Source organism: Echinops telfairi, unplaced genomic scaffold (assembly GCF_000313985.2).
Source record: "Echinops telfairi isolate 266 unplaced genomic scaffold, ASM31398v2 ScPeMD7_7468;HRSCAF=8506_0, whole genome shotgun sequence".
Classification (NCBI taxonomy): domain Eukaryota; kingdom Metazoa; phylum Chordata; class Mammalia; order Afrosoricida; family Tenrecidae; genus Echinops; species Echinops telfairi.
This window is the reverse complement of record NW_022111369.1, coordinates 17,892,580-17,919,538: the sequence shown is the minus strand read 5'-3', so window position 1 is coordinate 17,919,538 and position 26,959 is coordinate 17,892,580. Positions and strand designations below refer to the sequence as shown.

Genomic DNA, 26,959 nt, shown 5'->3' with positions numbered 1-26,959 from the left:
CTACCCTTGTGTTGTTGAAAAAAAGGTATTTGCAATGAAGTTGTTAGAAAATGATGATGGCAACATATGTACAATTGATGTATGGAATGTTATAAGGGTTGTAAGAGCCCCAATAAAATGATTTTTTTTAAAAAAGAAGAAAATGCTTTAAAATTGATTGTGATGGTGATTATACCACTTTTAATAAATAGTTGAACTATCGAAAAAATTATAAAAACAAATGCCTAGGATATTGATCTTCATGTATTCCATTTCATTTTCCATGAAATTCAATTATCCTAGATTTTACTTTGTACATTCCAAGTTCCATTATATGTTTGCAGCTATTTCTTCTAATTTTGCGAAATTTTCCATCAATGCATGAAGGTCCAAAGGGCTTTAGGCCATCAATGTCATTATGGTTTTCTCTGGGCATCTCTTCCTCAGCCATATTTTGAGTGCCTTCCAACTTGAGCAATTCATGTTCTGGGACTATCTCTAACAATGTTGAGCTTTTTTTCATGCATTCCCCCCACCCACCCCCAGTATCTGGCAATGTTTCATTGCTATTTGTAAGATTTTGAATGGCGGATTCCTCAGACGTGGACAGCTCTCTTCATAGTTTATTCGTAGTCTTAAAACTTTCCTGAAATGTGTTCACTTTGGGAGGGCCTGCTATTTGAAATAGCTTCTAGCATCACAGCACTACACAAGCCACAAGAGTACAACAAACTGACAGAAAAGAGGTGGGACTATCCTGTGGACTGCCAACACATCAAGCAATCCAGTCTTAGAAGCAATAGAATCAGAATGCTCCTTAGAAGAGAGGATGACAGGACGTGGATGTGGTAACCTTGGACATATCATCTTCAAAGGACTTTATGCTGATAACGTAGGGGGTCAATCAAAAGGAGGGAAACCCTCAGTGAGATGGATTGAAACAACGGACTCACACATAATCATGAACATGAAGATGGCATAGACTGGGAACCTTTTGTCCGATTCTACATTAGGTCCCTGTGAATCAGTGCAGACTCAATGGCAACTAACACCAACAAGAATTTGCAAATGAAAGCAAGCTCTAAGGTTGATCATAAATAATCCTGGTAAGAAATTGAGCCCTGGTGGCGTAGTGGTTATACATTGGGCTTTGATCCACACGGCTGGCAGTTCAAAACCGCCAGCAGTTCCATGGGACAAAGACTGGGCTTTCTACTCCTGTAGACAGAGTCTCAGAAAACCCCAGAGGGGTTGCTATGAGTCAGCATTGACTCCATGGCTTGGAATTTGGTTTGGGGTAAGAAATTATTTTAAAAGTAAAATGTAACAGTAAGTTGAAGTAATATATGCTGATAATTAAAATTTGAAAAGCAAATGAAAGGCAACCCAATGATAGTGACTAAACAACTTTAATATTATAGTGTCTTCAGACCCACTACCCATCTAATTCACCTCACTTTGCTGATCTTTTCATAACTCACTCATTCCCACTTTGGGGGCTTTCTACTGCATGCTTCCTCTAGTACGAGTCTCTTCTTGTTAACCCTCTGAGTGGTGTCATCTTCTTCTCACTGAGGTCCCAGTTTAAATGACACTTAGTGAGAAATACTGCCCCTGGTCATCCAGCCAAAGTGGCTCCCATGTCACTTTGTATTGTGCACTTTATTGCACTTCATTCTGTTGCTGCTGCTGTTGAATAGCACTTGTTACATCTCATATACTTCTGTATCTCTCTATTCCTATGAATGCCAATATCCCCGCCCAATTCCACTAAAATTTCACCTTTTTAATTTTTGAGATCTTATACTTGCCCGTTTCAGTTATTAATTTATCTTTAGTGCCCAAATGAGTGCTACTTATGCAGTAAACCAAAACCAAACCCACTGCCGTCAAGTCGATTCAAGGCATAAGGAGTCTAAAAGGACAGAGTAGAGCTGCCCCTGTGAGTTCCCAAGACTAGAGCTGTACAAGGGGATGAGCAAGCCTTCTTTCTCTTCCTCAGAGAGGCCTGTGGTTTAGAACTGCAGCGCAAAATGTAACCCACTGCACCACCGGGGCTCCCTAGATTCACAGTAGTTCGTCAGTAAGTACATGTTGAATGTTAAATAAATTAATTAAAGAGAAAAGGGCTACCAACTGAAAATGGGTCTGTGGAAAATCAGCTAACTACATAAGCCCTCAACTCAACAGCCATAAGCTCAGTGCAGTTTACCAAGAGACTCTTTCTTGGTCACAGCAAGCACTTATAGAACTAGCCTCGTAGAGATTATTACAGGGCCTTCCTTTCAAAAGTATCGTCTCCTTTGTGGGTAGCCACTAAATTGGATACTAATTGAAAATTTTAAACAATCCACTAAGAATGCAAGTCCTTTGAAAGAAGGTGCCTGCCAGTTTTGCTCACAATAGAATCTTTAGCATGTACCCCCTTGCTTGAGAAATATTTGCTTGTACATAGAATCTGGCACTTTACCAAGTAGTTCTTAACTATTTGCTTAATAATTGAAAGAAGAGGAAATTGAGAAATTATGTGTAATCAAGATTTCTTGGCCTCTATCCGATAATTTTAAATAGAACCCATCTTGGAAGTATTCGCGACTTCCGTCCAAATACCAGAATCCACTTTTTGATCTTCCTAGTATCCAAGTTGGTAACTCTGAATAGGATGTGGAAATCAAGAACTGCTTCTGCAAGCGTGTTTGTGTGTAAACCAATACTAAGTTTCAAAGCTATTTACTTTAGAGAAAATGAAACACAAGATTCGGTGTCTATTATTAGCACACTCAACCCAGATTTCAGATTGAGACCACAATTTTAATCATGGCACTAAAAAAAACCTGGAGCCACAGAAGAGAACAATAGCTTCATTAGAGGGAACGGATTTTCATGTTCAGGGTTGCTAAGGTAATTGGGATTTGCAAAGTCAGCTACTGAAGAAGGGAATCTGTATATAGGACGCACACTCAAACGTGATGATTCAATAGCTGTACATAAACAAACTGTGATTCTGAAATCTGGCATAAGAGAGATGATGGGAGCTTCATAGATCTTGGACCTACTGGAGTTCAGATTTGCCAGAGTGGAGAGCTCTTGCTGGAAACATCAGGAAATTCGTTGAGGCCCCCATAGAGACCGTACCCAAAGACTAGGGTTACTTTAGCCCATAAGACTACTTTAGACCCACACGATCAGATCCTGAAACAAAACAAACTCATCTGCCAACCTAATGTCTTTTAGAACAAAATTCAACACTCTTTAAAAGGAAACAAACAAAATTCAGCATTTGAATGCAGCATTTACAAAGTTCAGCATATTATTAAGTGCACTAAAAACAAGAAAATTTAATCCATAGTCAGAGAAAAAGGAGTTACAGTAGCACACACAGTTATGGCACAGGTGCTAAAATTGCTAGGAAATGTTTTAAACAGGGGTGTTTTAATAATTTCAAGGACTTAAGAGAAAAGATAAAGATAATAATGAAACAGACCAGGAATCAATAGAAAACAGAGACCATGAAAGAGAAGCATAGACATTCAAGAGCTGAAAAACTTAGTATTTGAAATTAAAATTTGACTGGATAGACATTTCCAAAGAGAATATCAATGAATTTAAAGACAGTAATAAAACTATCCAAACTCAATAAAGATGCATACAAATATAAAACAAAGCCTTAGTGACCTATGAGAGTATATGAATTAGTCTAACATCTGTGTAATTAAAGTTGCAGAAGAAAATAAAAAAGACAAGGGGCAGAAAGACTATTAGAACGAATAGTCACATGTTTTCCAAACTTGGTGAAAAATATCGGCCCACAGACCAGACACTCAATCAAACCAAACACGATAAACAAAATCATATATGGGCACATCATAATCATATTGCTAACAGAATAGAAGCCACGAGAGAAAGAAGATACATTATATGCAATGATAAAAATGGCTGCTGAGTTCTCATAACATAATGCGATGACATCTTAAAGTGTTAAGAAGAGATGAAGAAAAACAAAAACCTTCCCAAATAAGTGTGATTATAAAGAAGTCCTGTGGTCTTGGGCCTGTATCCTGACAGTATCTTGATTGTGATGGTAGATCCACACATCTACAAGAGACCTGTACCAATGTGTCAATATATCAATCTGTATCAATACCAATATCCTGGTTTTTGATATTATACTATATATAGTTTTGAACAATATTACCATTAGGGAAACAAAGAATATCATCGCTGATATCAGATGAATCTTAGCTGAAAGCAGAGAATACTAGAAAGATGTTGAAACTTGTGTTTTATTAACTATGCTAAATCATTCATCTGTGAGGAGCACAACAATTTATGGTTAACATCAAGAAGAATGAGAACACCTGAATACTTCCACGTTCTCGTGCAGAACCTGTACAGGAATCAAGAAGCAGTCGTTGAATAAAACAAGCGAATACTGCATGGTTTAAAATCAGGAAAGGTGTGGGGTCAAGGTTGTATCCTCTCCCCAAATTTATTCCATCTGGGGCTGACCAAATAATCTGAGCAGCTGGACTGTATGAGAAAAAAATATATAGCATCAGATTGGAGAAAGACTTATTAAAAACCTATGATATACGGATGACCCCACCTTGCTTGCTGAACGTGAGGACTTGAGGCACTTTCTGAAAGAGGATTGCAGCCTTCGACATACATTGCAAACGAATCTAAAGCCCAAATCCTCACAACTGGATCAATGGAGAAAAGATTCAGGTTGTCAAAGATTTCATCTTGCTTGGGTCCACAATCAATACTCGGGGATGCAGAAGTCAAGAAATCAAAGGAGGCCCTGCAAGACCTCTTGGAAGTTTCGAAGAGCAGGGATTAAGGAGAGTCTGACCCCAAAGTACTTTCATTTGCCTCGTATGTCTGGCCTTTGAACAAGGAAAACTGAAAAGAATGAATGCGTTGGGACCGGCCGAGCACTTCGAAAGGACCCCTGACTGCCAGAAGAACAAACAAACCTGTGCTGCATGACGTGCGGTCAGAACGTTCCTTCGAAGAGAGGACGGGGCGTCTTTGGTTTTGCTATTAGTAAGGACTGGTCCCTGGAAAAGGACATGATGCTTGGTCAAGTGGAATGTCACCGAAAAAGAGGAAGACCCTCCCGAGAAGGATTTGACTGAGTGGCTGCGACAATGGGTTCACACCTCACAGTAATTGTGAGGACGGTGCTGGGTTTGGGTCGGTTGTGTTGGGCTCCTCTGAGCTGGAATCGACAAGAGGGCACCTAACAACCACACCAGGGGAACGTGGGCAACGTGTACACGTATCGGGGTTCTTCGTACCAACGCATGTGAGCCCCAAACTATCTTCATAAAATAATGTCAGTGAAAAAACAAAAGCTGACAAAGGAGAAGCGAAATTACGACAAAATCCGAGACCAGAGGTTACGAATGAGAAGACCTACGGTATCAGAAACATTCAAATTCTCCAGGCTGGATGCAAAGGAGACTCGGTGATTCGGGCGCTGGGGCGCCGCCGTCGCGCGCAGCCGCACAGCGGGTCTCGCCTCCCGCCCCTCCCCCTGCGCGCCGCCGTCACCAGGGAAACGGGCCGCCGCCGCCGCCGCCGCGCAGGTGGTTCCATGGCCGCGGCGGAGAAAGCAGTTGTGGGCCCTCTGGTGGGCGCGGTCGACCAGGGCACCAGCTCCACGCGCTTTCTGGTCTTCAACCCGAGGACCGCAGAGCTCCTTAGTCACCACCAGGTGGAAATCAAACAAGAGTTCCCCAGAGAGGGGTGGGTGGAGGAAGACCCTCTGGAAATTCTGCAGTCTGTCCACGAGTGTATAGAGAAAACGTGTGAGAAACTCCGGGAGCTCAATGTTGACCTTGCCGACATCAAAGCCATCGGCGTCAGCAACCAGAGGGAAACCACCGTCGTCTGGGACAAGGTGACAGGGCAGCCTCTGTACAACGCGGTGCTGTGGCTGGACCTCCGAACCCAGTCCACGGTTGAGAACCTCAGCAAGAGGATTCCAGGGAACAAAAACTTCGTCAGGCTCAAGACCGGCCTTCCGCTGAGCACCTACTTCAGCGCGGTGAAACTTCGCTGGATCCTTGACAACGTGGGTCAAGTTCAAAAAGCCGTGGAAGAAGGCCGCGCTCTCTTCGGGACCATTGATTCGTGGCTTATTTGGTGTCTGACCGGAGGAGCCAAAGGAGGCGTCCATTGTACGGATGTGACCAATGCCAGTCGGACGATGCTCTTCAACATCCATTCTTTGGAATGGGACAAAGAGCTCTGTGACTTTTTTGAAATTCCAATGGCGATTCTTCCAAATATCCGGAGTTCTTCGGAGATCTACGGCCTCATGAAGGTCGGAGCCTTGAAAGGCGTGCCCATATCCGGGTGCTTGGGGGACCAGTCCGCTGCATTGGTGGGACAAATGTGCTTTCAGGATGGTCAAGCCAAGAACACGTATGGGACAGGCTGTTTCTTGCTTTGTAATACAGGCCGTAAGTGTGTATTTTCTGAGCATGGCCTTCTGACCACGGTGGCTTACAAACTAGGCAGAGACAAGCCGGTGTGTTACGCGCTGGAAGGTTCTGTCGCTATTGCTGGCGCCGTTATTCGCTGGCTGCGAGACAATCTGGGAATCATCAGTACTTCCGAGGAATCCGAAACCCTTGCTAAAGAAGTCGGTACCTCTTACGGCTGTTACTTCGTCCCGGCGTTTTCAGGGTTATATGCACCGTATTGGGAGCCCAGCGCAAGAGGGATCATCTGTGGTCTCACTCAGTTCACCAATAAATGTCACATTGCTTTCGCTGCACTAGAAGCTGTCTGCTTCCAAACCCGAGAGATTCTGGATGCCATGAACCGTGACTGCGGGATCCCACTCAGTCATCTGCAAGTCGATGGAGGAATGACCAGCAACAAAATCCTCATGCAGCTGCAAGCCGACATTCTGTACATCCCTGTCATGAAGCCCTCCATGCCTGAGACGACAGCTCTGGGTGCAGCGATGGCGGCGGGGGCGGCGGAAGGAGTGGGCGTCTGGAGCCTCGCCCCGGAGGATTTGGCCGCAGTCACCATGGAGCGGTTTGAGCCCCAGATCAACGCGGAGGAAAGCGAAGTTCGTTATTCCACCTGGAAAAGGGCGGTGATGAAGTCAATGGGCTGGGTTACCACGCAGTCTTCTGACACGAGCAGCCCTAGTATCTTTTGTAGCCTGCCCTTGGGCTTTTTTATCGTGAGTAGCCTGGTAATGTTAATCGGAGCAAGGTACATCTCAGGTCTTCCATAAATAATACCAACTCGTGGATCCCCCAGCTGCGAGCTTTTTACATAGTGACCGGACACAGCAACTTTGCCTCCTAATGTGATGACACTCTTCACAGGCTTTGATTTTCTTGATAAGCCACTTGGTGCATGACTCTCCAAGTAGACCTGTGGCTTGAAATAAAGAAAATGCAGCGGAAAGAATGCTTCCAGAAACATCTGGTGTGTTATTATTATTTTTAACTCAACGGTTAAGGTTGGGCTGGCCACTTTGGAGACTGACCTGCATGCACTCTTGCCATAATCCTCTGCTCTTAATTCTCTCTAAAATCTAAGCAGTATTCATAGCCTGCTTCTGGTATATTTCCTCAAACATGTTCCAACACGGACGAAGAAGAGTGGATTCTTTGCACTACACACATTGAGTAAAAGGTTATTACTGACCTGCTAACCGTGAGGGCCTTTTTAAAAACCAGATCCTCAAAGTTCTCTTTCCTACACATTAACGGAGAGCACACCACCTCTGAGGAATGTCCAATGAAAACTTCTACTAAATTCTTAAAATGGAAATTTCACACCTTGCTAGCTTAGATTATCTTGCCGAAAATTATTCTACCCAGACAAACTCTTCAGACATTTTACACAGTCATGTTCAATCATTACATACACTGAATTGCTGACTGGTTGTTACAGGGAAGGACACATTGTTCCTCGTTTCTTTTCAACCCTCCTTTTTATATTTTTCACGTTGTATCTTTAACATACATTTTCTATCATGAGAGGAGCCCATTTAATTAAAAGCACATTGCATTCAAAATATTTGGGGGAAACAACTGTATATGGTTTTCTAATGATTATGCATATTATTTACCAAAACTTTCTAGTAGAGGCAGCATTTACATTTTAAGTACGTGTTCTATGCCAATAAAAGAAAGTACACTTTAAAAATTTTGATTCATACAAAGAATTAAAGGATGCTAGAAATGGTTTCCATGAGGGCAAATATAAAAGAAATTCTTCTCTTTTCCTAGACAATTATTGAGAGGAAAATATGCCAAAACTGCATTGTGTGTTTATAACACATGTAGCATAAAACATATGAGAAGCCTCAATTATGAGTGTGAAGCAAATGAAAGTATAACTTAGACATTTCTTATATCATACATGAAGAGGCATAATTTTAACTCAAAGAAAACTATGTTGAGATTAAGGATCCGTCTTTTAATTCCTAGAGTAACAAAAAATTATACCTAAAAAGTCATTGGAGAGGATTAAGTACAATACTAAAAATACTTCATTAATCCAATAGAAGGAAGAAATACAGAGGATGTGGGATAAAAACAGCAAGATGGTAAACCTAAGTAAAATAAAAATGAACTGAGAACTCAAATGAAAAGATTGGATAAAACCTTTTAACAAGGCATTTTTTTAGTTCTTTTAAATATTTGATAGTAAAAATATGAATAATTGCTTAATTTAACTATGACATGCAGAGCATATGGCAAGTCCTGCAATAAAAATATTAAGTAGCCAGTCAACAAATGATCGAACATCTCCAGGGACAAATATGAGTAAATAATACTGGAAAATCTGCTCCGCTGTTTTCCATTTAAACAATTGTTTTGGAAAAGAACAGTAAGACAACCACCTCGCTTTGGCTTGAGAATCTAGCCTCTTTCATCTCCAGTTCACAGCACCCCACCCATGGGTCACAGCTCCAATCCCAATACTGGCCTGGGTCGTATGACCTTTTGCTAGTGCAGTGCAGCACCATTAATTTGTTTTCCCTTTGCTATTATGTAGTGATATTCATTTCAGAGATCCAGTCATTAAATGCTGCAGAGCAGCTTCCTGATTTGGAAAGGAGAGAGATTTTAAGAGGTATTGATGCATGTTTCTTATGTACACCCTTTGAAGTCACAAGACACATAGTCAAGGTTGGCCTCTTGGGCTCTCACTCATAATCCACTAAATCTGCGGCTAAAGAATGTACTCAAGAGGGCAATCAAGTCTTCATGTCACAGTCTGATTCAGGACATCCTCTATCTTCTAGAAGTTGTTCATCCTTAGCACCCGCAGAGTTGTCCTTCTAGAATAAGGTTCAATCAATAACTATTGCGAGTCTTATCAAGTCACTCACTTCTTAGAGGAGTCAGGAAATGGGGAGATGGCCTTAGTTGACGAATCCATGGAGTCTATCTTTCTGGCCTTCCATACAAACCACATGGAGAGATGTTAATGTAATGTATTTCACTGGAAGAGAAAAGGAAAGGAAAATAGAGTTCGTGTTTGGTTACTCTGTATTTTGGGGTGGTGGGTAATTAATTTGCATAGCTTCCATTTCTCTACCATAGTATTAGAATTTAATATAAGTATCACTTGTCTACTTTTATTTACAGTTCATCCATACAAATAATATATATATAATACATATATATATTAAAAACTTACGGAGAAATGCAGGTTTTGTTTTCCTCTCCTCTTTACAACTTTCTCAAAATCATTAAACTTAAATGAAAATTTATATGGACATTTTCTGTACATATATGAAAGGACACATTACCTAAAGCCAAAAGAGTTGTGCACATGTACAATAAAATAAAGAAAACAGAAAGTAAAGGTGATGTCATTTGGGGGTACAAATATAAACAATACAGTACCATTGGAGCCATTTAGCAACATTAATACTCATACTTTATAGAAATAAAGTATGCAAACCTGGAGAATGCTCTGGAAAAAATTCAAGATTACATGTACAGTGAGGTAAATGTATTGGTCTCCTGAGAGGTAATTTATGTTTAACGCAATTGACATTTTGAAGCATCGCCTTGACATATAAAGAAATATCAAACATACCTGGAACTATTTGCTCCGTTTGGCCATTCTTTTTTGCTGTCTAAACTTTTACTGCTCCTATAATAATGGTTGGAAGATAACTAAAGCCTCGTTCCTGATTACTTTGCCAGGGTAGGAGCCTGAGTTCTCTTTAGACTAGAACACCTATGAGAAAACAAAGGGTCTGCACATGTCATCTGGAGATGTCTTAGCTCAACTCCTACGAGAGCATGTCAATTCCTACTGGGCACCCTACAAGTTCAGAGCAGCAGTTTGCTGCAAAGCACTTTTATGGCATATGTAATATCTTATCATTTGATCTCCCTTTTGACTCATTTTAAAGCGGTTTCAGTTACCCGCCAGAAAAGTGAAGTGGCAATGCATGCAGATTCAGTCCCTGGTGATTCCCCTCTGACCATGGGCCAGAGATGTGAATAGCCTTGCTCCCATGCAGAGCGCATTTGAAAATGGATGTAGCACTCAATCATTTCTCTTCCATTAAAATCTATTTTTGTTATTAATATTTTTCTGCTTTTTTATTGAGGTTTTTAAAATTTTACATTATTATTATTAGGTTAACAATATTTTTTCCATATATGAAATCCAGGATAGGTAAATCTACAGAGACAATAACTGAATTAATGGTTCCCTGAGGGTATGGCAGGGGGGGTTGAGGGGGAATGGGGAGCTAATAAAGTTGAGTACCAGAATGAAGAAACTGTTCTAAAACTGATTGTGGTGATGACTGTACAACACTTCGTGATGTGATTGAACTACTAAAGTGTATGATTTGTGAATTATATGCCAATTCAATGATTTGGAATAAGCAAAAGAGCTGAAAATAATATCATAAAAGTTGATGACAAAGCACACACAACCCACTGTTCAAATAATTGACAGTGGCATAACAAAATGTCATATCTGTGTTTAAAAAAAGCAAAAGTGAAACAAACTGCTTGGTATTTAAGATGAGTGTGCATTATGAGTATCATCCCTCCTACCTAAGAATGAATTTCAGACTTTTTTGGCCAAAAATCAGCAGATGGTATTCCTAGATGCATTGCAAAATGTGCTTTGAAATTAATGGGACACATGAAGAAAGTAGGTTTCCCTTATGTGAAAATTACTACTCAGAGTGCTTGCTAAGTACTTATCAAATTTGATTGTCTCTTGGATATCTAGTTACATTCTGATAAATAGTGAATTGATGGTGTGTGTGTGTGTGCTAATAACTTCCAAGAGGTTTAAACATAGCCCTAGTGTTATAGCAGCTATGAGTTGGGCTGCATTCCCATGGCCGGCAGTTGCAAACCACCAGCAGCCCTGGAGAAAGACTGTGCTTTCTACTCGCATTAACATTTACAGTCTTGGAAACCCACAGTGGGTCGCTATGGGTCAGCATTGACATGATGGCAGTGGGTCTATTTTTCAAGCACCTGGTTTTTCCAAAAATAGTGTGCCCACATAAATAATGATCACACATAGAATGTGTAAAAATTGTAAAATTATGTAAAACATTTTTAGACATAGTGGTCCCATGCATATACTGCACATCTCATGTCATTTCTAGCAGTGAACTTTGGCTTCTGTCACTTCCATTCAATAGCCTGTAATCATATTTTACTATAAATGTATAACACAATGTCAACAAGTGAGGGATAGAGTTTGGTAATATCCTGTTAACCAGTAAACAATTGAAGTTGCATTTATTTCTATTAATTTTAGTTGATAATTATATCCCCATTGCTCCTGAGTTATCTTGAGTTTTGAACCTACTGAGGCCTTCTCATTAACCACCTGATATAAACTGGAAGTGAAAGTAAGAGTAAAGTCTGCACTGGCATAAATGTCACTGAATAGCTATCAATAGGAATCTCATTTCAATCTGGACTCATGTAATAATCATAGTCCTCTCCCAACTCTGGCTCTTAATTAGAGGAGTAAACAAAATAAAACTGATACAGGATTTCTCTGGGCTCAAAGTTGAGTGGTAATACCTTATCAGATAATCGTGAGTGAAACCATTAAGCTATGTTAAGTCTGCATATTTCATTGTCTAGACATGTCTTATTATGGATAATATCCTGATCAAAGCACTTTAATCATATACTTTTGAGTCATATGCAGGCTTCTTGTACACCTTCAATTTTACTTTTGAGATCTCTTTACTATAGAGCCAGCCAGTTATTGATTATATCGTGCACCCTTCCAGTTATGAATCTGTATCTTAGGACCCTATTAAATATAAATCCTACACAGCTGACTTCAAAAATGAAAGTCACCGAAAGGGCAGAAGCATCTCCGTGGAAGCAAGAGCGTGTAAGGCTGGAGAGTCAGCCAGGCTCGTGTGGAGAAAGGAGAACAAGGACTTCGAGAAAATGAATTCTCAAACACCCGTATTGTGGGCCCAAAGGGAAATGGCCCAATTTGGGGGGAAAAAACCTTTTAAGAGTGGATTCTTTAAAGGATTAAAATCAAATTGTTGCAATTCAGAGCATATATAGTCTTCTGGAAAATAAAAGAATAGCAGGCTTCAAGATGAGTTTCGCCTGGGTTTCTGAATTCATGGAAAGGAATGACCTTGGGGAGAATGAGAACCACAGCAGCCGGCAACTTGCGGAGGACTGGGAGCAACGATGGCCAGCTTCTGTGAACGCCTCGTCAAGGAACCCCTGAACTCTGTATCTCTGCAGTGGACACAATGTGGACAGTGCACAGATGTCTTTTCACCGTCCAGCCAGCAGGGCGGAGGCTGCTTCAGGTATGAAAATGTGACCATTATAAATAATTTCACTGGAATGCTTGGCTGAACTGTGATTGGGGTGACATAATAGCCAATAGTGATTTTCAAGAGAGTTACCATGCCCAGTGAAAAACTTCCCACCAATCAGGCTGTTCATGACAGTAAGAAATTACATATGATATAGGACCAGGATCCTTTCTAAGAAGTCATTATAAATTCCCAACACCAAAGAAAAAAAATGTCCAAAAATCTGTTAACTGATGCTCATGAAGAAGCCATGCCTGGTGGTCTGTCTTGAGAGCTGCAGTACTCAGCGTAGCAGTTAAGCATCTACTCAAGACTTTCCGAGAAGAGAATGGAATGACGAAAGCACCTGGGATCCATACAGCCACACTTCTAGGACGACTTTCAGCGGACAGTGGTTACAGAAACCATGGTTCAGAAGGGTTGGGATTGTGTACCGGCAGGAGACCATGTTGAAGATGAAGAGGCCAAAGACAGTAATGGTGCTGAGATCAGCTCAGTAGTCACAGAAGTGTCTGCAAACAGCTCCGGGATTCTTCAATGATGATAGAAATGAGAGATTGAATTTTTAAGGTTTGTAGATGGATGATGATAATAATGATAACAAATGAATGCAATTTTAAGACAAAAACACAATTTCTTCTGATAACTTTTTCTTTGCTGATGTCAAAGAAATTATTTAAATTGTTTCATATTTTCAAAAGTAATAAAAGATAAAAAATACTTTGTTCTTTTAGTTTTAGGCCTAGGATAATGTCTTGCTTACTAATGTCTGGTCTTGTGAATTCATACTCTTTGGTTCAGCATTTGATCCCATTTCCAGCATGAACATGTTCAGTTCACCACTGGTTGTACTTGCTTTGAGAAAATGCCTACCTGAAATTAAGTTTCCATGAGATAGTTTTACCCCAGCAACAGTAAATCTATTGGGCAGGGGGGGGAATGAAAATGAAAATGGGATAATGTGTTCAGAACCGGCACTCAGAATTCTAAAAGTTCACAGGATGCATTTTTTAAAACTTTGATGGTTAACGTGAGAACTGGAAAATCCTACAAAAGATAGGATGGCAGAAAGACAACTTTCATGTCAGGTACCATGCTAGCAGCAGTCCTGCATCTTTGCTGGGCAATGATCTCTGGTTCTGAAATCCCATTCTTTGGGAGTAAAGTTGGACGCAGAAGACTTAATGTCAGAAAATTCCCTGGTAGTCTGCTCTGACAAAACAGAGGCCCCAATGCAATTTTCTAGGTATCCCAATCACAGAAGAAACCTGAGTTTATCTTGAAGCGTTCAGGCTACCCTACTTTAAGGAGGTCAAGAGATCATAGAAGTAAAAGGTCTTTGAAGGATTCAAAAAAATGACTTGGATATATTTCCAATAGTGAAATCCCAGACACCCCAACTACTGCATAGTTTTCACTTCCCAAAACCTAATCCAAAATGGATCGACACTGTCGGCAACAGCCTTCTTTACCTGACTCTCAGAATCCTGGTTTCTAGGCCTAGCTGTTCCTGTGGCTTGGAAGCTCTTGTGGTCCATTATGCATCTGCTCACGCACTCATAATAAAGAAATGAAAGATTTCCTGGAAGGACATAGTCTATTTCCTCTCCCTAAGATGATACTTACACTCTCAAAACCACCACTGATCAATGAACAAGCCTGGAACAATGCACAGTCGCCACATTGATGAAAAGATATCAGAGTCACTGTGATCTAGGGAATGCCAGAGGGCTGTCTTATTTTCAATTTGGCCATTGATGTGTGTGTGTGTGTGTGTGACAAGTGGAGCAAATTTAACCTGTGTTTTTAACCAGCACAGGGCATGCTATTTTTTTCAGACAAAAATCTTATTACAAATTCATTAAAGGACAATGGAATGTTCTGCCCTTTAATTTCACTTTATCTTGCACATCTAAATCAATGGGAGACACATTTCATTAACAGTGATTTAAGAAAAGATTGGTGTCAATGAGACTAGACTACGGTGGTTTAGACTGGACCAAAACAGTAGGGATAAAAGGAAATGGGTAGATTGAGACGCATTACTAGAACTGTATGGTTGTAGGAAATGTAGAAAAGGGCAAGAGATTTGTACAGGGTGGATCACAGGTTTGGTGTGGACAACTGAATGTGTGCTAGTGTTCACTGAGAGAGTGGAGCCTGGAAGAGCAAGTTGGAGCATGTTTGAGGAAGGGAGATGCATTCTGTTTGGGATACTTTGAGCTGAATGTGCTTGTAGTGCATCTAAGTGAATATACCTGGTAGTCAGATGAGTATATAGAACATAAGCGCAAGAAAGAGAAATGAATTATAGATATGTTAAAACTCAACAGCAGACAGCTGGAAACTTCGTGATGTGTTAATATTTTGTACTTCTATTTTCATGCTTATTATATGTATATAATCCATTTTTATTAGAATTGATCTCTTGTATGGCTATGTCCTCTCACCCACACTTTAGCCCTCAGTTCCAGATTGTATTTTACAAATAAATCAATACTTTAAAAATTATATATTATAAATATTAAACATTTTGATTACATTATTATTAAATATTATACGATTTCTGATTGACTAAAGGTGATTATATTTCTGACAAACTGGACCAAATACTGTGTTCAAGGAACTGAATTTCAATGATGAAGTCCACTCAGGACACCCACAAGCCCCTCTGTGGAGAGGAACAGACATGGAGGGACGGGTGTAGGACTGGAAACTCCCCAGTGGAAACCACTCGCTCATTCGAAAATGATCAATGTCTCCAAAGAAGGAAACAATTGCTCCTGCAGTGAGTCAGTGCTGACTCACAGCTACCCACCCACCTGTGGGTGTCCGAGACTGTAACTTCAAGAGCAGAAAGCCCAGGCTAATGTCCGATGGGGCTGCTGGTAGTTTCAAACCGCCAACCACGTGGGTCGCAGCCCAGCTCATAACCACTTCACTACCAGAGCCCCATCCTGCTGGTGGTACTCAAAACAAAACAATAGAATCACGCTGTGTTGTCTCACCTGAAATTGCCTTACTAATATTGCTCTGGCTACGATCCCATTGTGGGTTGTTTGGAAACTGATTCTCCAGCTAAGATCCCAACGAACTTAACTGAGCATCATTTACAGTGAACTTTGGGAAGATGAGATTCTGGAGAAGGTCAAGGAAGCCTTATAAGCCTTGTACCAGGTATTTGCTTGTGATGTAACTTTTGTGTTCTCTTGTCAGATCCTGGCCAAGCTCTGTGAGATTTTACACACCGATTCTCTGGCGGAAGTGCTACAGTGGCTGCTTCATGCAAGTTCAAAAGGTGAGCCAACAGGCAAATTAGACTGTATAGTGTGTCTAGCAAACACTGAGCTAAATTTACTGTAAGAAACTCAGCAACTAACAATAACTGAGGGTGTCGATCTTGGGTTTTCAAAGAGAATGTACTGTTTTTATATTGCAATAAGGCACTGCAGTATTGTACATCCAAACCCATGTGTGCTGATTATTTAACAAACCTAAATTCGGTACACCTCAAAATGAACTCATTTCGCTGGTGTGAAACATTCATATCCAGGGAGGACTTCAGTCTCAGGTCAAGCTGGTTCATACTTCTGCAAAGTCCATGCACCGAGGCCCCTTCCCCACGATGAACACAACCTTGGGCCTGCTGTGACCTTGGATCCCACAGGTATGGATGACAGGAGCACAGTCTTTCAAGCCTCAAACTCTTAACAGCTCTTCCAATTCCTCAGAAAAACCCATCAGCCCAGTTATCACCCAGCTCTGGCTTGTTTCATGAGAACACATGCCAGTTCCAAACAGGACTATTCTCAGTGACACAGAGCATTTGTCCCCAAACTAGCACAGAGTCATCACACTGAGGCAACACATCTGAGGTCAAGTCTGAGAATTGTGTTTCTTACAAGTTCCCATGTGATGCTGATCATGTTGGTCTGGGGACCAATACTGGAGAATCACTGCACTGCTCCATGTTAGAAATACTAGTGTGTTTTGGAAAGACTAAAGGAGCCTTGATGGTGTAGTGGGTTACGTGTTGGGTTCCGAACTGCAAGGTTAGCAGTTTGAAACCATTAGCCACTCAGTGGGAGAAAGATGAGGCTTTCTACTCTTGAAGATTTATAGCTGTCAAGACTTAATCTCAGAAATCCAGTTCTACCCTCAGGTCATTTCTACCCTGTCTTATACAGTCACTATGTGTCAGAAAATGACTTAATGGCAGTAAGTTTTGAGAATGTTTTAAAATGGGGAGCATTTGGAAATATTAACTTACCACAGGAATTCAAGACCGCTTGGCAGGCTTTTGTGGATGATACTTGAAGACAAGAAATCTTTCATGTTTCCCATTTTATTCTTTTCATTAAAAGAATGAAACAAAATAAATTCCTCTTGGAAATAAAAGAAGCCATGAATACTTGTTGGAGAGAAAAAACAGATGAACTTCAGAAAGAAAGAAGAAAAAGGAGAAGGATAAACTATAGCTAATACAATGACCACAGGCATAATTTCTGTGACTATCTTTAGTGGATATCTTCCTAGATACATCCTCAATTGTTTATCAGCCTGGGTGACAATGAGATCAGGTTATACTTTTCTTTGATATTGCATTTCTTCATCAAGCAGCAGCCCATACAGCTGGTTTCCGTATTCAATATTTAGAAACGATTCGGTGTCATCCAGAAGCAGAGGCCTCAGTGAGCTAGCTACTCTGGGGACGCGAGGTGTCACAGTTCAACAGAACGTAGCTGATGTGAACCAGCTGTTCTGCAGAAGCATTGACTCACACGGAGGTGCTGTCATAAACAGGGTTCTTTAGAAAAACAGAACCCGTTTGATGGAGACACACACAAATACACATACACGTATGTATAAATATGTATGTGTATAGATATAGTTGTTGTTAGGTGCCAGCAAGTCAGTTCAAACCCATAGCGACCCTATGCACAACAGAACAAAATACTGCTTGGTTCTGTGCCATCCTCACGATTGTTCCAACACCTGAGCCATTGTTGTGGCACAGTCAATCCATCTCGTGGAGGGACTTCCTCTTTTTCATTGCTGCTTCACTTTACCAAGCATAATGTCCTTCTCCAGGGACAATATGTCCAAAGTAGGTAAGATGAAGTCTATGTATATGTGTGTGTGTGTATATATATACATAGAGAGAGCGACTTCATCTCACATACATACACACACACATGGATTCGTCATATATATGTGTATGCATATACACACACACAACATACACACACACAGCTTTGTCATATATGAGGGGGTGCCCCCCCAAAACGGAATGTTTTTCAAAGCTATGTATTTAAATTTTTTAAGAAAACAACCTTATCGCCTTCAAAGTACTCTCCACTACACTTAATACATTTGTCAAATGTGCAATTCCATTCTTGGAAACAGTTTTCAAACTCATCTGTTGGATGGCTGAGAGAACCTCTCTGGTGTTTTTTTCTTCACCTCTTCTATTCTAAGTTGTCAAATCACTGTCCTTCACGTCCCTCTTCATTCTCTGAAACAAAAAGAAGTTGCATGGAGAGAGGTCAGGCGAATAAGCTGTGGGGGTTTGAAGAGGCACGCTCTTTTTTGCCAAAAACTGGTGCACTGAAATGGCTGCATGAGCAGGTGTATTGTTGTGGTGGCAAAACCAGTCCCATCTGCTGCAAATCAAGACTTTTTTGTAGCACACTGTCTGCAATCTTTTCAAACCTCTAAACAGAAAGCTTGATTAACAGCCTGACCTGGTGGAATGAACTCCAAATGCACTATCCCCCTCACAAAAAAAACAAATGAGCATTGTCTTGATCTTTGATTTCACTTGTTGAGCTTTCTTGGGGGTGAGGCGATGATGGTGTCTTTCACTGGCTTGATTGATGTTTGCTTTTGGGGTTGTAAGAATAGCACCATGTCTCATCACCAGTAATGACCTTGGGGAAAAAGTCTGGGTCGCTTTGGAGCTGTTCTTTCAAAGCAGGGCATGTTTCCACTTGACACTCTTTTTCCTGGTCAGTCAGAATCTGAGGCACAAATTTTTCAGCAACCCTTCTCATTCCCAAGTCTTCTGGTTAAAAATTACTGAATAGACCTCCAAGATAGCCCAGATTATGTCCCCATCTCTTCAATGGTCTGTCATTGGTCTTCAAGCAGAAGTGTATGAGTTTTGTCAACATTTTCTTCCATTTGGGAAGTTGATGAACATCCAGAATGAGGTTTGTCATCAGTCGACATTTCACATTTTTGAAACGAGAAACCTGTACATACACACTCGTACACTTGAGTTTTTCCCATCGCATTTTTCAAAACAAAATTTCACAGCCACATGCAGTTCTCTTAAATTGGCCTGTCACCTGGGAAGTTTCTCTCTTGTCACAGTGAATTTTTTTGTAAAAGCAGTTTCCATCAAACCTTGTTGTTTGTGATGGCTGATTTAAGAGAACAGTGTGAAGCTGGGAAATTTCTTTCCTGCTTGGGAAAAATGCCCCAGAGACTGTTGTGAAGTTAAACACAGTTTACAAGGACAGCACTGGGGGAAAACGCAAATGTATGAGTGGTTTTCTCATTTCAAAGAAGGCGAAATGTTGATTGATGACACACCTCATTCTGGACTTCCATTAACTTCCCGAAAAGCTGAAAATGTCAACCCACGGTACACTTGAAGTTTGTTCCATCAGGTCAGACTGTTAATCAAACTTTCTATTTAGAGGTTCTGAAAAGATTGCATGATAGTGTGCAACAAAAAGGCCTGATTTGTGGCAGATGGGGGACTGGTTTTGCCACCAAGACAATGCACCTGCTCACCCAGCCATCTCAGGGCACCAGCATGCATTTCTTGTCCCCACACATCTTACTCACTTGACCTTGCTCAGTGTGACTTCTTTTTGTTTCTGCAAATGAAGAGGGACACGAAAGGATAGTGATTTGACGATGTAGAAAAGATGAAAAAATGAGAGAAGTGCTGTCAGCCATCCAAACAGATGAGTTTTAAAAATGTTTCCAAGAATGTAATTGCAGATTTGACAAATGTATTAAGGGTAGTGGAGAATACTCTGAAGGTGATAAAGTTGTTTTGTAAAAAAATTTAAATACATAGCTTTGAAAAATAAATTCCATTTGGGGGGAGGGGTACCCCGTGTGTGTGTGTGTGTGTGTGTGTGTGTGTGTGTGTGTGTGGGTATGTGCGAGAGAGAGAGAGAGAGAGAGAGAGATTTTAAGAATTTTTTCACACAGAGATCTTGACAGATAAATAGCAAATCTGTAGGTGAGGTAACGGGCTAGATTCCCACAGCTTTTCACACTGGGTGATGACTAGATAGAAGAAGTAAAGCTGTTTCTAGCAGACATGGCAATTACAAAGCCTCCTCTTCCCTTTTGACCAGAAAAAGAGTGGGTCTCAGCTTTGGTTCATTCCGAGCTAGGCGAGATAAACTTGTTGACTCGCCGCCGAAGAAGCATCTCAACAGAACCAGCAGCAGAGACCACAGGGCCACTTCTACTTAAACCGCCCTCAAACCCTCCTGCCAGGACAAAAGTGCTGACCAGATCTAGGGAGGGGGATCAACTGATGAGGTAAGTAGACGTCACACATGGCTGCCCGGAGGACATTGATATATTACAAAACTGCAGTATCTGAACACTGCCTCTCAACACATGAAGCATGCTTTAAAAGAATCTTATTGGCATAGAATTCATGTATCATACCATTTATTGTTCAATAATATTAGGAAGGTTGTGAAATCTCCACAGCAATCAATTCAGAACATTTTCTTCTGTCTTGTTCCCATTGTTGTTAGCTCTCCATTTCTGCCCACCCTCCCCTGCCATGTCAATAGGTATTTATTAATCTATTGGTAGTTACTGTCTCTATAGATTCACCTATCCTGGATATAATATATAGAAAATCAAACAAAACAAAAAGAACAAACAAACAAAACCCAACAACAATGACAAAAGCAGAAAAACCTCTATAAAAAAGAAATCAGAAAATATTAAAACTTGAAACAACTTTAGAATGGGCAAAAAGGGAGATCAACTGACAAGGTGTTACATTTCACCCAACAGCATCATCCATAATTGACTTGCTTTCTGTCAGCAAGCAAGGCTGTTCACATGCCCTGACGATGGTCAGAGGGGATTCACCAGATGCTTAATCCATGGGTAGACCCTGAAAACGGATTTGGGCTTCCACTGTTATCCATAGCCTTCTGTAAGCCAAGTGTTCACAATTTAAGCTCTGATACGACTCCCTCCTTCAGATTTGGGTTTTATTTACAATTCTTGTATCACACAGGCTGGTGTGATTCTTTCATGTGGACTTAGTTGATGCCTCACTTAGATGGCTCCTTGTTTGAAGGCAAGCTTTTAAAACCCCAGATGCTATTCTTTCTGATAGCTGGGCATCATCTGATTTTTCCACCATATTTTATGTCACCCTTTGATTCTGTCAATGACTACAGGGTAATTTTTTTTCTTTCATCATCATAAATGCAATTTGAGAACTGTTCATAATTCTACTGTACACAGTTTGGGCAGTCCCTGGGAGGTACAAATGGTTACTGAGGCAGGTTACTAACCAAGAGGTAGGAGGCCTAAGTCTACCCACAGATGCCTTAGAAGTAATACCTGATTGTCTACCTCTGAAAAATCAGCCATTAGAACCCTAGAGAGGTTAGTTCTACTCATATAGGGTCATCACAAGTCCAAACGGACTTGACAGCAACTGGTACTGGTGTGTCTTCCTTACCTAACAGCCTTTCTTTCTCAGCCAAATGCCTCTCTACTGAATGCCAAGAAAGTAGCAATGCAGAAATATAAGAACACTTACTTACTAAGTATAATCAAAAACAGATGCAGAAAAAGAAACCAAACTGTTCTGTTAGCGGTGTATACTAATTCAAGAATAAAAGTAATTGCTTCACTTAATTATCTCTGATATTCTCCTGGGTGCTGGCCTAAGGAAAAATAATTATTGAGGGTTGGGAATTATTTCAGCAGAAATGTTAAACCCTATGATTTCAACAACATAGAATACATGCCTATGTAAAATACCATGGTGAAAGAAAGTGTATGATGTTATTTAAACAAGGAGAGAAATATAGTTCTTTAAAAGCTAAAATTCGGTAAAGCTTAAAGTTGGTGAAAAGAAACATGTCACTTTAGAAAGCAATAAAATATAAGAGAATTTTGAGTTGTAATTTGTCTCTGCTTTAAAGCTTCCTTACGATAAAAAATTGGGGGAATGGGCAAGTCTTTCTATCTTCAAGACACTAATCTAATATACTATTTAGATACTTACCCAATGTCAGAAGAAATTTTTCACTGGGAAGCAAATATAAAACTGTCTTCATTGAAAAACAAAGAATTGGGATAGTATATATAAGCTATATACCTCCTCTTCATTTATCCCATGGTTGATTCCAAAGACATGTAATTCTAAAACAAGTTGGTGTTAAACAAAAATGGAAGATGATTATGTCATTACCTAACTGCTAGATTACATAGTTACATAAATGCCAGATTACATCATTACATAACTGTCAATCACTGAGAATCCTGGCCCACATAATCTTAACAATCAGAGCCAGTTCCTTGAACCATGGAACTCCTTATTGCCAGACAGATGTCATTAATGCGAAACATAGTCAGATTGTAGACTTTCAAAATATTGTTGAAATGTTGGATTTGATAGCCAATAAGGGAGGAGAGAGTGTATGAATGCATCACTTTTATTGACAGTGAAGTCAACAGACAACACTTGCATATAGCCGTGAAATTAACTTTCTCTGTCTCTAATTGGTTTAGAGTGTCAAGCCAAGGACCTGAAGAAAATAAGGAAGTACCCAAAGGTTAAGTATAGTTTGTGATATTTAACTGAGTTAGTATAAGGAAATAAGTATGTAGAGACATAGATTTATAAAGATTTGTAGTTTTAAGGGGAAAACAGTAAAATAAAATAGCGTCTTCTAACTATACTCCTAAGGGGCAGCATTCCTGAAATTTTCAGAGAGCAAAATTTGACATACATTTGATTTTTATTGAAAGGCAAAGTGCTTCATCAGAGACAGCTCTCTGTGGTGCAGGATAGCAGGACCTATTTGTTTCTTAGAGGGAAAGAACATACTTTGAAGGATATACAACAGGAATTACAAGTTTGTTATGCGCAGCTAGCCACAGGGGAGGCTCTAGATTGATCCAATAAAATAATTAGATCTCAGAGTTTTGGTTCCTAACATATTAATTATCATGAAGCCAAATGATATTCACTAAAAGCAAAGTCAACAAATAAAAACAGTGTAATGTAATCAGCTATCCGTGGATGTCCTATGAGTTACCTGGAGTATACTACTATACTAGAGAGTGATAGTTTTGCATCTCCACCAGAAGCCTAGCTCCAGATTACATTTGCCCTAGCACATAATCAGACTGGGGAGAAAGAGGAATTGTGGAAGTTCTACCTTGTTCAACCCAATTAAAGCATCCTAGTGGGTTTGCTAGTCTCTATCTCCCAAACATAATAACAATAGAACAATGACTATGAAGTAGGTCTACAAACTTCAAATGAAAGTCTGTCTTGCTATATCTACAAATCCCCTTCTATCAGGAATGACATGGTAATCAATCGGAGTTCCTGGGGTCACTCTAGACCTTCACAGGTTTTGTTCGTGCATCTTGGGAATAACCTAACCCAAGAGACCCTCTCTTCTAGGAAGCAATCATAAGTGCAGTGTAGACACTGGAAGGTCTTTACTTACCCTGACACGCAACGATAGCTCATGCTGTCTGGCCTCTGCTACCAAACTCCTCCCTGTACTGTAAGACGATGAAAGTTTCTTTCTTTTTTTTTCTTATTGTTAAAAATCCATTTATTTTGTTTAATAATGTCTGTTTACATTATGGCTTTAAGTTTAACTGGTATAGATCAATATTAATACACTCTTTATTCCCAAATATTCTGTTCAAGTATAGGTTGCTATGACCAAAAGCTAACTCGCATGGTCCCATCCTTGCCTACCTACCCTAATTGATGACCAACCCTAAACATTCCTACCCAAATCATGCTGGTTTCTTACAGTGAAAGAACACATTATCCTGCTTGTTGCAGAATAAATAATTCATTAGAGATGACCAAGTGATAAAAATAAAATCTGAATATACTGCTTTATGAATTTTGGGTGCACTTTATTCACCTATACCCAAGATAGCAAAAGTTGAATTTATGTCACATGATCATCTTACTGAATTGTTTTATTTCAGAAGCTGAGTACAAGCCTCCCTTGTTTATAAAAAGGAAGCAGATGAAAATACCCATTACAGAATACTTCAGCAAGCCAAAGTCTCCTCTCAGGCCTAAAACTCAGGACAGCATAACAGCAAAATCCATGTCGGCACGGAGTGCGGAACAAGGAAACAAGCTCTCTTTTAAAAGAATGAATTATCCTTCAACATATCAGTGATAGAAATGTTAGACTTGGCTAATTCTTTCATAAACTTTGGCTTCACTTCATTTACAACATCAAATTATTTTTTAAAATCAAACATTTTTTAATCAAAGAAGCAATAAGGTTTTTCTGTGGCATATGCAAATCTCAAGACTTGTATAAGATGCTGCAAAATAAATAAAAGTGAGACAATTATTTCTATTTGGAGTCCATTTTATTACAAAGTACAAGAGAAATCTGTACCTTGTAGATTCCCAGCCTGTGCTATTAGTATTGGTCCATGCACAGAGGGGCAGGATAGCAGTCCATATCCAGAATGCGGCAGCGAAACTGTCAGAGGAGAAAGCCATCTGAGGCTGACTTTCCCAATCTAGTGTTTCAATGTTGGACTGGAGTCTGACATGCTCACCCTACCCCCACTAAAAGAAAAAATATATAGCTCTAACTCATGAAATTTAAAAGACTAACACACACTTTTAATGAGTATTGAACTTTGTGGCTTGACAAGAAAAACGAAACACTCATGGGTTTTAGTGATAATTTTGTTGTTTAGTGTTTAGGATATGTTGATGTTTTTAAAGAAATGGCATAATTTGTGCACAAGAACATGTATGTTTGCATGTGTACTCTTAATGCCACTACATGTATTGGTATTGTATTGGCTGTACCAAGTGACCAGGTTAAATACAGACATGCGTTACTTCAAATTCACAGTACATTCTTTGAAACGGGATGTTAAATGATTCAAATGTTGTGTGAACAATATTAAAACTTTCCAGGAACCTCCTCCTGGTTGTCCACATCGCTGCCGCTGCTGACAGAGGCCAAAAGAATGGGTGCTAACTGGGGGCAGGAGCAGAGAAGAGGCAGCAAGTGTGGGCCAAGTGGAGCATGCCCAGCCAACTTGAGCGAGAGCAGCCTGTAACCTGCAGCTCCTGACCCCAGACAAAGATCAAGAACCTGCACCTAGAACCATGTCTTCTGCCTCACCACCCAGGTCCCATCTGTGGTCCAGTGCTGCAGGAGTCTGGGTTTACGGGATTTTAAAATCACTCGTGGGAAATAATAAACAAAAGGAGAACTGGTTTCCCTTAAAATAACAATGACAAAAACTTATGGGACCACACATATATGTGATTGGATGTTGTTTGCATGGATGCTAAATGATACGTGCCTGTACTGTAGATTCAGTCTAGTTAATTTTTAGACCAATTGGAGAAAACTATGTTGCCGTTGTTCACATTAAAAAAAATAAGTCTATGAAGGCACAGAGATTTGTAATCAGAGGGAGGGGATAAACCGTTGTAACAAATACCATCCAAACCAAACCCAAATTAAACCCACTGTTAGAGAGGTGATTCCAACTCACAGTAACCCATGGGACAGTGTAGTAATGCTTTGTCGGGTTTCCGAGGCTATACATCTTTACAGAAGCAGACTGGCCTCATCATTCTCCTATGGAGTACCTGGTGGGTTTGAACTATCAATCACAGAGGTTATTTCTTTCTCACATCAGAGTCCACTGTGTACTACTAGCCAGCAAATGACTTTTTTGTATTTGGTGATCCAGAGACCTAAGGTCTTTCTATCTTGTGGCTCAGCCATCACTTAGGGTTTTATTGTCAACTCACTGTATCCTCTTTGCCAAAGAGGAGAGGTGAACAGAGTATTAGATTCCTATTGCTGCGCTAACAAATTACCACAAACTTAATGGTTTAAAAAAATCTATCACTGCAGGCGTGGAGGCTAGCACTTTGAAATAGGTGATGCTAGGCTAAAATCAAGGTATTAGCAAGGCTGCATGCCTTCTGGAGTTTTTAGGGGAGAATTCATTTCCAGGCTTTTCCAAGTTCTAGAGGCCACCTACATTGACTTAAGGCCCCATTCCATCTTCAGTTCCATGAGGGGCCAGTGTAGTCTTTCTCACATTGTATCTATCAGATTGGCACTTCATTCTTCTGTCTTTTTGTCCCACTTTGAAGAATCCTGTGATTATAGTAGATCTTTTTGTATAATCCAGGACAAAATGTGAGGTTAGCTGAGTAGCAACAATTTATTATCTTTTGCCATGGAACATGAAATTGAGAAATGGACACTTTGAGAGATCATTCTTCTTCTGCCTTCCACAAGACATCTGCTTCAAGCCAAGCTTTGGCCTTGAAATTGTAACTATCACATCTAGTCACATTTCAAGGATGAGAACTAGTTTAGCTGAAACAAGTTGCAGCTGCAGATTTTTCCAGGCAAAGGAGACATTTTAACTAGACATATCTGCAGTTTTAAATGATCTTCTGGAATAAGAACTGGCTTTCCCTTAATTGTTAGTTCTGGGTCTATGAACCGACTTCAATCAGGAAACAGATTATAAGTACAATTTTCATTGTGGCAGCTGACTTCAGCTTTCTGCACATCAACTCTGTCTCTCTCTCCCCAATTATATAAATCAAGCAACACTTGTGGATCTCACTCCTTCCTAGGACTGTCATCAGCAGAAGTTCCTGGGGGACAAGGCCTCCTGATTTCCTTCCATTTCTGGTGTTCTGTAGGCTAATTCCGCCCATCTTTCTTGGGATGAGGTGGCCTGGTGGTGTAGTGATTACATGTTGTGCCGCAGTCCTGAAGCCCAGCACTTAGGAACCACTAGCCACCCTGCGGGAGAAAGACAGGGCTTTCTACTCACAAAAAACAGTCTTGGGAA

General features: G+C 40.3%; 2 protein-coding genes across 2 annotated transcripts in view; both read left to right on the top strand.

Moving 5' to 3' along the window:
- The window catches only part of CUNH4orf17 (chromosome unknown C4orf17 homolog), a 38,965-nt gene extending 14,689 nt beyond the window's left edge, over positions 1-24,276 (top strand). Inside the window, exons 5-8 of the mRNA XM_004703437.1 lie at positions 16,040-16,121; positions 20,203-20,392; positions 22,625-22,668; positions 24,077-24,276. Of these exons, the coding sequence (XP_004703494.1) occupies positions 16,040-16,121; positions 20,203-20,392; positions 22,625-22,668; positions 24,077-24,276 (516 nt within the window). The remainder of the gene's footprint in view (positions 1-16,039; positions 16,122-20,202; positions 20,393-22,624; positions 22,669-24,076) is intronic.
- LOC101638462 (glycerol kinase-like) lies at positions 5,582-7,243 on the top strand. The gene has a single exon (XM_045284342.1). It carries the CDS (start codon positions 5,582-5,584, stop codon positions 7,241-7,243), a length of 1,662 nt encoding a protein of 553 aa, XP_045140277.1.
- Positions 24,277-26,959: the final 2,683 nt, after the last annotated feature.

Coding starts and splice junctions, on each gene's coding strand:
- LOC101638462 (XM_045284342.1), top strand. CDS start 5,582: ATGGCCGCGGCGGAGAAAGCAGTTGTGGGCCCTCTGGTGGGCGCGGTC.